The sequence below is a fragment of the Nelumbo nucifera genome, chromosome 6 (genome assembly GCF_055504915.1).
Source record: "Nelumbo nucifera cultivar China Antique chromosome 6, China Antique-T2T, whole genome shotgun sequence".
Taxonomy (NCBI): Eukaryota; Viridiplantae; Streptophyta; class Magnoliopsida; order Proteales; family Nelumbonaceae; genus Nelumbo; species Nelumbo nucifera.
Window position 1 is genome coordinate 7,282,839 of NC_142654.1, and position 16,238 is coordinate 7,299,076.

Genomic DNA, 16,238 nt, shown 5'->3' on the forward strand with positions numbered 1-16,238 from the left:
TACTCCATTTGCAGTGTTTCCAAACACAGCCAAAGTAGAAAACCAAGTCATAGTACAAGCATTAGCTACAGCACAATGAACAATTTTGTTACGAGCAAATGATGGTTTGATCGAAGGAATTTGATACAGAAGGGTGCAAGAGTGTGCAATCAGGCCTGCAATTGATAGGCAGCGAAAGCCAAAGGAGATTACCTGCTGAGCATCTCCCTCAAACTACTTGTGCTTTGGATTTCATCCCTCGTACTTTCCTCACAGCCCTTAGTCATGCATTGGGAATATCTTCTCATGAATAAAAACATACAAGTGTGGGGATATTTCCAATACACGTTTCCAAATGTTGCGAGAAAAGGTCAAAAGGGTATGAAGATGAATTTTGTGAGAACAAAATTTGATCGACCAAAAAGGTGGCAAAAAATCAAATGTTTCAAAATTGAACATGTATTGCCATAAGTGTAGATAGAATGAAACTAGAGGTTTGTACCATTCAACTTGTGTCATTTCTATTGGGTGTATCTAAGGTTCAAATATGCCTGATACGCCGGTAGAGGCGTATTGGGCAGTATCGATAGCTTTTCTTTATTTTTTTTAGTTTTTAATCCGGTTCAAAGGGGTTAGTTTAAGGTCCATCCACCCCCTGAACTAATTGAAATCCCGAAATACCCATTGAAGTTTTGAACATTGAGTGTATCATCATGTTAATTTTAAACCAAACTCCCAACAACTAGACCCGGCAAAAAGTTGACCCAACTTGCGAACCCGACCCAACCCAACCCGAAAAATAGGGCCAGGGTCTCATATTTAGCTACCTGAATGCGAGGATGACCCGCCCCGACCGACCCGGAAAAAACTGGGTTGGGTTGGGTTGGGTCATGGGTCAACCTGTTGACCCTATTGTCAAGTCTAATTGGGACTATTTATGCATCATCGTTTGAAGTTTCCACTCTTTAATTTTTTTTTCTATTTAGTCTTTACTCTTTATTGTTTACTCTTTCAATTGTTAAATGTTCAAGTTTTTTTATTTATATTTGGAATTTTAAGGTTAGTTCTTTTAATTTTGGCATTTTTTTATGTAGTTTTCCTTTATTTTTTAAATTTCACTTATTTTTTAGGATGATCCGAATTGATCTCATGGGTCAACCTGAACCCGAACATTTAAAGTTAGGGTCTAGCATTTGATAACCCAACCTGAAATGTCTTGACCCAATCCAAACCCAAACCCGACCCACCCAACCCGATTGCCAGGTCAAATCCTTTTTTTTAGATTGCTGGGGATGATGGTGACCAAACTTGCCATCTCTTTAGATGCTAAAACTGAGGAAATATGCCTTCACCCGATAATGGGAAATTTTATCAATTAAATCATGGATAAAGAAAAGGTTACCTTTTGGAAATAGTGTTCGAAAGAAAATTCCCAAACCAACAAGGTGGTATGAACAAATTAAGTGCATGTTTGCGATGGCTGAGCTGAAGATCGGCTGTTTTGAAACATTTCAGAAGAACTGTTCAAAGATACTGAAGCAGACCACCCTTAAACGATTGATTGGCAACCGATGTGGGCTCTCCAGATTTTTCATAGGAAATCCAAGTAAGGCCCACCCCAGAAACTTCAACCCTCCCAAACGGGTGCCTAATAAATAAATGAAACTAAAATTTGTAAGGCAAAACTAAATTACATCTAGAAATCAAGATCAATTATGGTGATACCTTAGTATGAGTTAATGGAGTAAAAATAATCATAGTACTAGATTGAGATCACAGAGGAAGACTATGTGAAGCTAGGGCAAGATTTCTGGGACATAGAGCAATTGATGTTAATTTGCTTATAGTCATTTGATTATGCTCATTTTTAAGTTTTGGCCTAATCAATTGAATGTTTAACCCTGCATGGGCCTGTGCCTAAAAGCTTTGAGTATAATACACTTAATCTATTTATATAATATGTTGTATTTAATTCTATATATGGGCTTAAAGTATCTAGGGCTATTCATGGATAGGATTGGGTCAGTTTACTGAGATTTTTTCAACCGATCCGACCTGGTTGGGTTACCTGAAATTGAAACCGAAATAGACCTATATTAAGCAAAACCGACCTGGTCGATTTGAGTCAAGTTGGGTCGGTTTTGGTTCTAAGTTCAACCATGGTAATAAATAGAAATTTCAAAATTTTGATTCTTGAGAGTCAAATTGTATTAAAGGTTGTGCTTGAGTTGAGGGGCTAAGGGGGGCGGACCAAGTTAGAATAGAAGTTATCAAGAAAATAAAAAGTCAAACTGTATTAGAAAAAGAATAATGAAATTTGTATATTTCAAGAAACCTTATAATCTAAGTAAAAAAGGACACCTAATTCTAATTGTAATTGGTTGCCTATTTGGTGTAAAAGACCATAGAAACTAGGATCCTTTGATTATTTTCTTTAAAATTTTCAAAAAAAAATCCTTGTCTAGTTGTCTTATAATACTTGCCATTAATGTCATTCCTAACTAGAAGACTAGAAATTAAGATAGGTTGTAACTAGGATAGAGACAACTTAGTTAAGTAGGAACTAATTAGGTTGTAACTACTAACTAGAAACTAACTACTAAATCGGTTCAGTTTGGGTCGATTTCGATTTTCATGTGCGAAAACTAAAACCGACCCAAACCATCGATTTATGATTTTTTACAAACCGAAACCAACCGGTGCCCAAGAAAACTCGGCCTGAACTCGGGCCCAATACGGCCCGAGCATCAAACCTAATTCAAGCCCGGAAATTTGCCGGCTCGGAATGATCACCCTCACCTATGTCCACGGAATCCCGGGCCCAAAATGCTCCCCTTCCGATTATCCAATTTATCCCACGAGAGGAACCATTGATGCTATCATGCTACGAAGAATCATCTCAAAATCGAAGGGACACAGGCGAGTACCTCTCTCTCTCTCTCTCAACAATTGTGGCAAACGATAGGCCATGGCTTGCTCTTCGATCTTCTTTTCAATCTCCCGTCATTCTTTCTTTAGATTCCACTCTCATGTCCCCTCATTTTCAATCCCTGTTTTTCTTACTAGCAAAAGAAAGGTTCATTTGTTTTCTTCTCAAGTATAGTCAAGAATTTTTAGTTTAATTCGTCATTCTTCTTATCTCCATTTTTCTTAAAATGGGTCCTGCAGGATTTGAATCGATTTCGATTGTTTTCGATGGCGTCAGAGCCGAAGGAATCTCCTTCAAACAATCAAGGTCTCCATACAAGTCCAGATGAAGCCACTAAAGGATACTTCATGCAACAAACTGTATGTCTAAAGCTATGGACTTCCTTTCCATTCTAAAACTGGTTTTTGGTGGCTAATTCTTTTTCTTGACTGAGTTCTAAGATCCATATCTGCACTGGGAACTGACGATCCAATTTTTCTGTAGATGTTTCGAATTAAAGACCCTAAAGTTAGCCTCGATTTCTATTCTCGCGTTCTGGGAATGTCGTAAGTTGCTCTCCAGAAAATTTCTTGTGTCCGATAATGATTGTTCAATGCATCTGGCTCTGGATTGTGAAGTTTTTCTTATGTTGCTATTCCGTTGCATGCTGTGCACTCATATCTAGATACATAGTGTTCATGTGGTAGTGTAGTTGAACAAGTGAGATTAGAGAAGTTATGCATACCTACATGCTTTGGTTACTTGGCTTTCTAAAGAAGGCGATATCCCCTAGATATTAGCTTATTGGTTCCAATTTATCACCTGATATGTGAACACCTCATTCTCTTGAGTCCAACGATTTGGTGAATGCTTTAGGAGATTCCATTGCTAATAAGAGGCATAGGCTTCTGAAAGTCTGTAGCTTTATTTCATTTAGTGGGGTTGCTTCCCATGCTATTTCTTGGTTCTTGTAGTCTCATTTTTTTTTTTCCGTATTCATTGATAAATCTTTTCTATGCTGCTCATAAGAAAAGGTTATTAATAAACAACTCAAGATATTGCCTGAGCTTTTAAAGAAGGGAGCCATTGCCATTCCATATGGAGCCCGAATATGCTAGGAATAAGATATGTAACATTGCACAATTAAGCCAAGTCAGTGATCTGAACATACAGACAACTGACATGTTTACTTCTGGTTTGGTGTACTAGCCTGTTACACATCTAGTTTCTAGCAGATCTGGACTCTTCCATACAACCTTGGTGATTTGAAGTGAAGAGTGGCATTGCTCACTTGCTCTTCTAGTTTTAGAATTTAGAGAATTAACATGTTGGCCTTAAAAATAAGAGTTGTGTGGATGTTGTCCAGAGAGAGGGAAGAAAAAGCTGTTTTAGGTAGAAATGAGGATCTTGTTGCCCAGGACCTGTAACAAAGAGAATAATTGAACCTATGACATTGGATGCACTACTAGTACTCCAATCTTTTTTTTTTCCAGTGAGAACTAGTACTCCAATCATGTCCTTTACAATAGGCAACTATATAAAATTTGACTCCAGCATGTGAAAGCATAGGTAACTGAGCCTGTTGAGGTATCCATCTTTTGATATTTTGGTACATAGTTGGAGAACTCCAACTAATGGTCCCTATTTACCCCCTGTTGAGGTGTCCATCTTTTAATATTGAAATTTCAAAGTTGAAATGTATATTCTTTTCATATTAACTTAACTGGGAATTTATTTTATTATATAATGATGCCACACAAAAAGAATTTATAAAGATAATGATACACAGAAAGTCCAACCCTCCAGCAACTAAACAGAGGCAAGACTAAACCAACAAGCTTCAAGTGAGGGAAAGCAAAATTTAATACAGCCATAAATAATATTGCCCAACAACATTAATGACGCTGGAAGAGCTGACCCAAATGAATTTGTATATTGTATATCACTGTGGCTTGAAAAACCCCTATTGTTTTTGTTCTAGAATATTACTGAAGCTTGAAAAACCATTTACTTGTTTGGTTCTTCATTAGAATTTCACTCTTAGAAGGTTGGATTTAATTAAACTTACTTTTACTGTATGGGTTAACATTTTTTTTATGGCATTAACTTATTAAAATGAAATCTGATAATTACTTCCTCCTTATGTGTACTTTCTTTCTCTTTATTTATTTATTTTTTTGATACTGCAGGTTGCTTAAGAGGTTGGATTTTCCAGAAATGAAGTTCAGCTTGTACTTTATGGGGTATGAGGTAAGATCTATTTTTTATCAGTAGTATTTTTCATCTCGTTACAGACAATCATTTATTATTATTTACTTATTTTTCTGGTGTAGAATCCAGCAGAAGCTCCAGTAAATCCAACTGATCGAACAGTTTGGACCTTTGGCCAAAAGGCTACAATTGAACTTACACAGTAAGTATCAGATACTTGCAATGACCATTATTTTTCTTTCTTCTTGACCTTTTTTTTCTTTGACAATCGTTCATTCTCTTGTTTCTTGTTTTTCACTCGTATCCTTTAACACATCAATATTTCAAACAGTAATTGGGGAACAGAAAGTGATCCTGACTTCAAAGGTTACCACAATGGGAATTCTGAACCTCGTGGTTTTGGTATGCAGTTGACCCTACACTATACTCTCTGGATTGGTGAAGCTTTCAGTATTTTAGGATTTATAAATAAGCTGCTCACTATGTGCTTTATATTTATTTATCTGACCAAGCACTTGATTTAGTCCTGCCCATGTAGGGGTTTTAGCAAAAAGGGGAATGCCTTTGTGGAACCTTTCCCCATTCATTATTTGTTGGGCCATTTAAGAGAAAGGAAATCTAGAATTTTTGAAGGAAAGAAAAGGGGTAGACAGATCTAATCAGAGGCATTGAAAGAGTTCATCTCTTTGGTGCCAATCATTGAAGACTCTTAGAGGCTGTGTTTTTCCAGTTTTTGTAATGGGTGGGAGTGTATCATTTATGATGTGTAATGAGTTTATCATTTTTGCCTTCTTCTTCTTCTTCCACCTTTTCTTTTCTTCGTTTTCCTTTAACAACAATAGGGGTTCATCCCCTATATTTTCTAAATTTTCTTTTCTTTCTTCCTTTCTTCTCATGACTATGTTGAAGCAGAACAGGGAGATGTTGAGATTGGCGTGGGGGTTGAATGATTCAGCAGGAAAGGGGGAGTGAGCAGCGAGGGGAGAGGGTTTTAGGGTCGTGAGTGTTTAATGGATCTGTCTATTTTGTCTTGGAATGTTCGGGGCTTAGGCTCTGGGTGTAGGAGAATGGTGGTTTGTAATTTACTGAATAAGTGGAAACCAGAGGTGGTATTCTTCAAAGAGAAACAAAGTTGGAAGTAATGGATGCAGGTTTGGTAAGAAGCATTTGGGGTCAAGGTCAGGTGCGGTGGGTTAGCAAGGCAGCTAGGGGCAGTGCAGGAGGTTTGTTGACCTTGTGGGACAGATCTAAATGCAAGTTAATTTCTTCTCATGTTGGTGAATTTACAGTCTCAGTTGTGTTGGAAGTGGGGGGGGGATTCAAGGTATGTTCACTAATGTATATGGTCCGACGGATAGTGGGGAGAAGGAGAAGTTGTGGGAGGAGCTGTTAGTAGCTAGAGATAGCTCAAACCTGCCTTGGGTGGCTGGAGGAGATTTCAATATAGTGAGATTTTCTGAGGGAAAAAACAATGGTAATGGGAGCTCGAGGGACAGAAGAAAATTTGCTGATTTTGTTAATCAGGCCGGGCTTTTAGATCTGCCATTGATGGGGGCTCAAAACACCTGGACAAATAACCAAGAATCCCTGATTCTGGTTAAACTTGACAGATTTTTAATCTCCTCGAGTTGGGAAGAGGCATTCCAGCAAATTAAACAAGTTGCTCTTCCTAGACCTTTATTGGATCACTCTCCAATTCAGTTACTATGTGGAAAGGTGGAGAATCAGGTGAGAAGTAATCTATCTTTCAAGATGGAAAATGCTTGGTTTGAAGAAAAGGAGTTGGTTCCTTTGCTTATATCAAAATGGGCGGATTTTAAGGTGGAGGGTACCAGCTCTTACATCTTGGCAAATAAGATTAAAGGGATCAAAGAGGTGCTGAAATCTTGGAAAGTGAATCATCAAGGAAAAAAGAAAGTGCCTAGAGGTAATTAAAGAACTGGATTCAGCTGAAGAAGTGGGTCCCCTTAGAGAGGAAGATAGAAGGAAGAGACTGCTAGCCAAAGTGACTCTAGATTCATTAGCCTACAAGGAGGAATTAAAGAGCCAAAGTTAAATGGCTTAAAGTGGGAGATAAAAACTCCAGTTTTTTTCACAAAATGGTAAAAGCAAGGAAAAGAACAAATCAAATTGAGAAACTTGAACGGGGAGAGCAAGTGGGTGAAAACTGGACAGAAATGAAGAACATTGTCACGGGTTTTTTCTCGGAGTTGTTTAAAGAAAACTGAGCAAGAAGGCCCTTTCCAGAAGAGCTCACTTTCAAAAGTCTATCAGTGGATCAGCAGAGGGAGTTAGAAGCGCCCTTCACAGAAAATGAGATATGGCAGGTAATTAAAAATATGGGGAGGGGGTGAAAGGGCCAGATGGCTTGACAAATATTTTCTATAAACGGTGCTGGGAGGGGGTGAAAGGGGATCTATTGAAGGTGTTCATGACTATCACCAAAATGGATCATTGGTTAGAAGTCTGAACAGCACTTTCATCTCCCTTATTCCTAAGGTGGAAGGTGCAACAAACATTAAAGATTTCAGGCCAATTAGTCTCCTAAACAGTTTTTATAAAATTCTATCCAAAGTCCTTGCAGAAAGATTGAAGAAGGCTCTTAGTGTGATTATTGAGGAGAATCAATTTGCGTTTGTACTGGGTAGGCAGCTGTTGGATAGTGTGTTGATGGCAAATGAGTTGATTGACTCAAGAATAAGAGAAGGTAAACCAGGGCTGATTTGTAAGCTGGATTTGGAAAAGGCATATGATCATGTAAACTGGAAGTGTTTGGATTTGGTGCTAGAGAAAATGAAGTTCGGACAAAAGTGGAGAAATTGGATTTAAGGTATGTATTTCCTCTCCAAAATTCTCAGTTTTGCTTAATGGGCACTCCATGGGATTCTTTAAAAGTTCAAGAGGATTAAGACAAGGGGATCTCCTCTCCCCTCTTTTGTTTATATGCATAATGGAAGTTCTAACTCTATTTGTGCAGAAGGTGGGGGTTGAAGGTCTATGGAAGGGTTTTGAGGTCTCTCCGGGTGGGGAAAGTGTTTAGATGCTACAGTTTGCCGATGATACTCTATGTTTCATCGATGCAGATGTTGATCAGCTGAAGATTCTCTTGGGGGTGCTTAGTTGGTTTGAAGTGGTTTTGGGATTGAGAGTAAATTGGACCAAAAGTAGATTGATTCCGGTGGGTAAAGTGGAGAATCTCGAAGAGCTCACGGAGAATTTACCTGGTCAGATTGGATACTTGCCTATCTCCTATCTTGGCTTTCCTCTTGGAGCTAAATGCACCTCTGCAGTGGTGTGGGATCTGGTGGTTGAAAGAGTGGAGAGGAAGTTTATGTCTTGTTAATCCAAGTACCTGTTGCTGGGGGGCAGAAGCACATTACTAAAAAGCTCGCTTTCTAATCTTTCGGCCTACTTTCTATCTCTTTTCCCAATTCCAGTCAAAGTTTCCCAAAGAATTGAGAAAATCCAAAGAGATTTTCTTTGGAGGGGCTAGGAGGAGGAAAAGAAATGTCATTTGGTTAATTGGGACCAGGTATGTTGCCCTAAGGAGAAAGGGGGGCTGGGGATCAGGAAGCTTAAGTTGTTTAATAAAGCTCTCTTGGGAAAATGGATTTGGAGATTTGAGAAAGAAAAAGACAGATGGTGGAGGAAATTAATTTCAGCAAAATATGAGACTGACAGTGGGAAGTGGGTAACCACTAATCAATTGAAGTCTTTAGGTTGCTCACTGTGGAAAAAAGTCATGGAAGTTCTACCTTGGATGAGTAGTAATCTAACTTCAAAAGTGGGGAATGGGAATAGGTTGCGTTTCTGGAGGGATACTTGGTGTGAAAGTACACCCCTGGCTGAAGTATTCCCTCAGCTGTTTCAGATTGCGGAAAATCAAAATGGATCGGTGGCTAGTCGATTTCAAGTGAGTGGGGGCACTATTATTTGGAGCCCTTCTTTTAGAAGGTCATTTCAGGACTGGGAAATTGGGAAAGTTGCAGATCTCTTGGGGTTGCTTCACAGGCAGTCCATTGACTTGTCGTCTGAGGACTCTTGGATCTGGAAGTTTAGTGTGGATGGTAGTTGCTCGGTTAGCTCTTTTGCAGAGGTTCTAAATGAAGCTGTGCATCCTAAAATTCCAGTGGTGAAAATTTGGAACCCTTCTGTGCCTTCTTGTAAAGAGACTGGGCTGAATGGGCCCTAGTATCTTTTCTTGTAGTATGTTTTTTTTATTTGTTAGCTAATGGGCCTGCTATTTCTTTTGCTAGTTCTCTTTATGTTACTGCCTAGCTGGCTGCCCACTTAAGGGTATACTTGTAATTATGTTCAGATTGAAGTTTAGTAAAAGGATTAGAGAAGGGAGGGAAGAAATTCAAACTCTTCTTCTTCCTCCTCTTTTCTCCATCTTCCTTCTCTTGCACTGCTATTCTCTTCTTTTCTTCCTTTTTTCTCTCTACTTTTTCCCAAGTTTACATCAGATTTAGAGGATTGATTTACATCTTGGTATCAGAGCAGGTTTCTTTCTTCCTTCTTTTCTTCTTTCTCTTTTCCCATACATCCTTTGATTAAGAGTGTATGGAGAGATAGGTTCTCTATAGTTCAGAGGATCTTTGGTCTAGTTGGTAGAGGGTTTGGAGAGTGTAAATCTGGTCGGATATTGCCAAGAAGTGGTGCTGTATTGTTTCTGCCCAAAACCCTATCCAATTAGAGATTTTCGAAGTTACAAGTAAAAGTGAAGCTTTGGGTGTGGCACTCTGTGCTTGGGAGGTGTCTTTTGACTTCTAAAAGAGGGCGGTTCAGGTTTGGAAGAGATTGGGAAGCTCTGGTAGGAGCGGCTACATCTTCTCTCTTTCTCCCCAACAGCCGGACGTAGTGAAACCCTAGTTTTCAAGCATCTGGGTACTGGTTTGACTTCAAGTAAGTTTATAAGGACCGAATTTCTGGTTTTTTGATTTTCATTTGATTAATGGAGCAATACGGAAGTGAGTTCAAGCATGTGCCGGTTTTTGGGCTTGGCTCGATAGATTCCGTTTTGACTGGTGTGACCACGATCAAGCTAGATGGGACAAATTATTTTGCTTGGGCACAATCTATAAGGATTTATGTCTGCAGTAGAGGAAAATTAGGGTACCTCATAGGCAGTAAAGTGAAACCTGAAGAGACAGACCCTGAATATAAGAAATGGATGCAGGCGAACTATACTGTCATAGGATGGTTAGTCAACCCTATGCAGCCTCATATAAGTCAGTACTATCTCTGGATGTCCTCTGCCAAGGAGATCTGGGGCAGTGTTATTGAAACTTATTCACAGAAGTTGAATGTGGCTACAGTCTACAAGCTGAAAAGTGATGTGAAGAACCTAAGACAGGGGGAGAAGAGTGTGGCAATCTACTATTCTATACTGAAATCCTTATGGCAGGAAATTGATGTTATGGAGACGGTTGCATGGGAGACTAAGAATGATTCAAAAATGTTTAGGAAGTTGGTGGAAAGAAGCAGGGTGTTTGAATTTCTTACTGGACTCAACCCTGAGTTTGACATCATTAGGCAGAATGTTCTGGCCAAAGATGATGTTACTCTTGCCCAGGCATATGCTATGGTGAGCAGTGAGGAGAGTAGGCGGCAGGTTCAGTTACAGAGTCCACCTACAGAACACTTTGCACATGCGGGAATAAAGCCGAAGGGTCCAAGTGAGAAGGAGTAGGTATGTGAATATTGCAAGAAACCAAGGCATACAAAAAACACTTGCTGGAAGCTTCATCCTGATCTTCTTCTTGACCGGTTTAAGAATAACAACAATTTTAAGAAGGGCAGTCAGACAGGAAAGCCGAAGACAGCTAATGTTGCCACAGTATTGGAAGGAGGAAGTAAGGAGAGTGAAGAGAAGTCCACCATTGAATAGTTGGCAGCAATGAAGGCAGATTTTGAAAAGTATGGTAGGCTGTTAAGTCACTTGGAGGCTATTGTTTCTACATCTCACTCTTCAGGCAACACATCATCATCATCAACATTTGCTCACTCAGGTATTCGTGCTTTTGCAAACCATGCTTTAGTTTCAAGTAATCATAAAATCCCTTGGATCATTGATTCTGGTGCATCAGACCATATGACTAGCTTGTGTAACATTTTCTGTTCATACCACCTTCTCTCTAGTAAAGAGAAAATATCCCTTGCTCCCATTTTTGGCAAAGGAGATATAAAAACCTCTGACACCCTTTATTTATCCTTTGTCCTTCATGTCCCTAAACTTAATACAAATCTTTTATCTGTTAATAGCTTGACTAAATCCATGAATTGTAGCATAACCTTCTTTCCCACTCATTGTGTTTTTCAGGACCTATAGTCTCAGAGGATGATTGGGACTGGCCATGAGGTGGATGGAATATACTTGCTGGACACACCTGATTGTGCTCTTGGACCACATCATGGAGTTGCCTTGGAGTCAGTTTTGTTAGAGTCTGTTGACAAAGTCATGTTATGTCACTTTCGGTTTGGTCATTTGTCTTTTTCTACTTTGAGTCATTTATTTCCATATATGTTTAAGGGAGTGTCTTTATCAAGTCTTCGTTGTGAGTCGTGTGAACTGGCAAAGCATTGTAGACAATCTTATTCTGTAAGCAATAAAAGATCTATTTCTCCTTTCCATATTGTTCACTCTGATGTGTGGGGGCCATATCATTTGCCTACTATGGGGGGTTACAGGTACTTTATCCTTTTTATTGATGATTACTCTCGTTACACTTGGATCTATCTCATGAAATCTAGGGATGAAGTACCAACTATTGTGCAAAATTTCATGAACTCATTCTTACCCAGTGTAACAGTCGGATCAAAATATTCCGTTCTAATAATGCTAAGGAGTATTTTGAGAAAACCCTCTCAGCCTATCTTAAAACTTTTGGGGTTATTCATCAAAGTTCTTGTTCCTACACTCCACAATAGAATGGAGTGGCAGAAAGGAAGAACCGACATGTGGTTGAAGTTGCTAGATCCCTCCTTTTTGCATCCCATGTTCCTATAAAGTTTTGGTGAGATGTTGTCCTTACTGCTATATTTTTTATTAACCGTATGCCTTCCCGGGTTCTTGGCTTCAAAACCCCCTTTAGCCTTTTCTTTCCGGATGAGGATCTCTTCTCTCTTCCTCTCCGTGTTTTTGGGTGCACTTGCTATGTGCATGTTCATAGCCATCAAAGGCACAAATTTGAACCTAAGGCTCGTAAATGTGTTTTTTTGGGATATGCCCCCACACAGAAGGGATATTGCTGTTTTGATTCAGTTAATGGCACTTGTTTTGTATCTCGTGGTGTAACATTTGTTGAGTTTACTCCTTTTAGTATTCCTCCCAAAGGGGAGAGATCTAAGGAACCCTTTGCTATGTCTCCAACAATTCCTCTTCCTGTTCCTTTTGAGTCATCTCATGAGGTGTCCACTTCTCCCACTGGGCCTACTTCCAATATTCCTGTTCCTCCTCCTCCTCCACCTCATCCTCTTGTAATTCCTCCTCATCCTGTTCTTCAAAGGTGGTACCAAAGGCACAGACTCAGACAGGGGAAAGTTGTTTCCACTCTTACAGAAGAGCCTCTTGCTCCTTCCATCATTACTGAGGTAACAGGTCAGCCTTCCTCTGACCCATCTACATCTTTCCCAGACCTTGATCTTCCTATTGCTCTCCGCAAGGGCAAGCAGAAGTGTACAACCCATTGTATCTCCAAACACCTATCTTATAGCCTTCTATCTCCTACCTATTACTCTTTTCTTGCTTTTGTTTCTTCCCATGCGATACCTAGGTCTGTACCAGAAGCCTTATCTAAACCTGAATGGAGGGATGCTATGATGGCTGAACTGGATGCTTTGCATAAGAACCATACCTGGGATATTGTTGACTTGCCTGAAGGGAAGGAACCAGTGGGTTGTAAATGGGTATTTGCCATTAAATATCACTCTGATGGCTCTGTTGAGAGGTTTAAGGCCAGGTTGGTTGCTAAAGGCTACACTCAGATGTATGTTATTGACTATCTTGAAACATTTGCTCCTGTGGCTAAGATGACCTCAGTTCGGGTTTTGTTATCTTTGGCTACTACTTTTGATTGGCCTCTCCACCAGTTTGATGTTAAAAATGCCTTCTTGAATGACGATTTACATGAAGAGGTCTATATGTCTTTGCCTCTGGGGGTGTATAGAAATGAAATGCAGGGGAAGGTGTAAACTGCAGAAATCTCTTTACGGTCTCAATTTGAGAGGTTTAGGGCTGCTCTTGTCTCATTTGGTTACACACATACCTTGTTCTTGAAAAGAAGTGGCTCTCTGGTGACCTTTTTGATAGTCTATGTTGATGATATTGTGGTTACAGGTAATGACACCCAAGAGGTCAGTAAACTCAAAAGATTTCTTAACTCAGAATTTGATATCAAGGATTTAAGAGATCTCTAATATTTTTTGGGCATTGAAGTTGCTAGATCTAAAGACGGTACCTTCATTTCTCAACGCAAATACGTCCTTGACCCTCCTTGCTGAGACTGGCAAACTTGGTGTTAAACCAGCCTCCACTCCCATTGATCCCAATCACAAGCTTTCTGCTACAGATGGTGAACTTTTATTTGATAAGTGTGTTTCAGAGATTGCTTGGGAAGTTGTTATATGTTTGCATGACTCGACTGGACATTTCCTATGCAGTGAGTGTTATTAGTCAATTTGTGCATTCTCCTAGAGATACTCATTTAGTTGCTATAGAAAGAGTTCTGTGTTACTTGAAAGGTACTCTAGGGAAAAGTATTCTATTTGCCAAATATGGACACATGAAGCTGTAAGCATACACTGATGCTGATTGGGCAGGATGTATTGATGATAGGAGATCCACCTCAGGTTATTGTGCTTTGGTGGTAGGGAATATTGTTTCATGGAGGAGTAAGAAATAGTTTGTAGTTGCCAGATCCTCTGCTGAAGCTGAATATAGGGCTATGGCACATGGTGTGTCAGAATTATTGTGGGTACGATCCCTTTTAGAAGAATTGAGAGTTGACTATGAGAAGCCAATGATGCTTTACTGTGACAACCAAGCAGCTATCAATATTGCACATAATCCTGTTCAACATGATAGAACCAAGCACATTGAGGTTGATAGACATTTTATACGGGAAAGAGTTTCCTTAGGAGAAGTTTGTTTGCCATTCATCACCTCCGAAGAGCAGTTGGCTGATATTTTGACCAAGGGAGTTCAGAGAGGGAAGCTGACACACTATATAAGCAAGCTGGGCATGATTGACATTTATGCTCAGCTTGAGGGGGAGTGTAAAGAGACTGGGCTGAATGGGCCCTAGTATCATTTCTTGTAGTATGTTTTATTTATTTGTAAGCTAATGGGCCCATCTTAATGAGCCTGCTATTTCTTTTGCTAGTTCTCTTTATGTTACTGCCTAGCTGGCCGCCCACTTAAGGGTATACTTGTAATTATGTTCAGATTGAAGTTTAGTAAAAGGATTAGAGAAGGGAGAGAAGAGATATTCAAACTCTTCTTCTTCCTCCTCTTTTCTCCATCTTCCTTCTCTTGCACTGCTATTCTCTTCTTTTCTTCCACCTTTCTCTCTAATTTTTCCCAAGTTTACATCGGATTTAGAGGACTGATTTACATCTCTTCTAAAGTGAATGCTTTGGTTTGGGTTGCGTCTCTCGACAGATGCCTTATGAAGACTCCTTGGTTAGAAGGGGTGTTCAGATTCAGGACCAGCTGTGTGTTCTTTGTGGAGATATGGAGGAGGATGGCAGGCACCTATTCATTCATGATTCGGTTACAGCTGCAATATGGAATCACTTTTTATCGGGGGTAGGGCTGCAATGGTGCATGCCTAATTCAGTTCTTGACATGATATGGAGTTGGGAGTTGAAGGGTGGTTCAAAATTGGCGATGTGCATTTGGAGTGTCATGCTTGTAGTCGTCTTTTGCACAGTCTAGACGGAAAGAAACAAAAGGATCTTTTAAAATAAGGCCGCTAGCATAGATTGCTTGATTGCCTTTGCATTTGGAAAGATAGTTTCCTGGGTGGCGGTGGCGAAGGACATTCAGGCTTCTGTCCTTTGTTCTCAGCTGAGATCTAGGATATTTCTTGAGTTATGATGTATTGTAGGTGTTAAAGTGAGTTTTTTGGTTCTGTCTTAGGGGCCAAGGTTGTAATCTGCCACTTTTGGCTTTTGAATAAAATTTTACCTTATCTTTTTCAAAAAAAAGGGTTGATTTTCTATACTTTATCATGAAGCTTATGCTTTTCTTATGAAAATTATGGATAATCTATATATACTTAAAGCATTTGGGGGGTGTACGGTAACCCCCTTTCGTCCAACACGTGTCCTCCTTCGGAATGACTTCTTTACCCTCTTTGAAACCTCCACCTCGGAGTGGCTTTCTTCTCCACCAACGCCCCCGCATTCGTACCCGCCTCCATTGTGCCGATCGCCACATACGCCACCAACACCGCCTGAAGGAGAGATTCCTCTCAATCGGAGAACTCTTTATTTTTTCACCATAGCGGAGCAAGTTCTGGAGAGCCCATTGCAGTGCCATCGAACAACGGACAACGGGCTCCCATTGCCATCGATTGACATCCCCTTATCGCTATCAGAGCGACACCTTATGGTTCTGATGATTCCTCAAGACCGTAGGGAGTTTGGGCTCGATGGATCGACGACGAGGTTGGCAGTTGCCCATAAGGGTTTTAGGGAGGGGCTTAGCGGGGGGGGGGATGAAAGGATTAGGGAGTGGGGATGGAGTATACTGGTGGCCATTGAAGGCGGAGACAACCTTGAGGGAGAGGTCGAGGGAACTTACATGGTTGGGAACAAGGGTTTGGAGAGAAGCAATGAGATGTTGGGCAAGGTGTCGGGTCTCTATGCTAGCTTCCAGTTGTTGGCGGATCTCTTTAATGGTCTCTATGCAATTGTTTTTGGAAATAAGATAAATGAGAGGAAGAATCACATTCATGTATTGCGAATTCTGAAAATTGGTAGTTTCTTATTGGACATTTGATTTGGATTTATTTTTGTTCTGGTTATTGAATTTGTTCTCTTGAGTTTGAGTAGGATTTAATTTAGCTAGAGACCTTTTCTATTTGCTACTGTGTTACTCTGTCTTTTTTTTTTCTTTAATAAAATCCAAGCTTTG

General features: G+C 39.9%; 1 protein-coding gene across 2 annotated transcripts in view; it reads left to right on the plus strand.

Annotated features, from left to right (window-relative positions):
• Positions 1–2,759: 2,759 nt before the first annotated feature.
• Positions 2,760–16,238, plus strand: part of LOC104604519 (lactoylglutathione lyase family protein / glyoxalase I family protein) — a 29,285-nt gene continuing 15,806 nt past the window's right edge. The window contains exons 1-6 of one of the 2 annotated variants that reach the window (XM_010268897.2): positions 2,760–2,898; positions 3,148–3,267; positions 3,392–3,453; positions 5,077–5,137; positions 5,221–5,300; positions 5,430–5,500. In XM_010268897.2, the coding sequence (XP_010267199.1) occupies positions 3,175–3,267; positions 3,392–3,453; positions 5,077–5,137; positions 5,221–5,300; positions 5,430–5,500 (367 nt within the window). In that variant the 5' untranslated portion in view covers positions 2,760–2,898; positions 3,148–3,174. The other variant, XM_010268896.3, reaches the window with a different exon arrangement.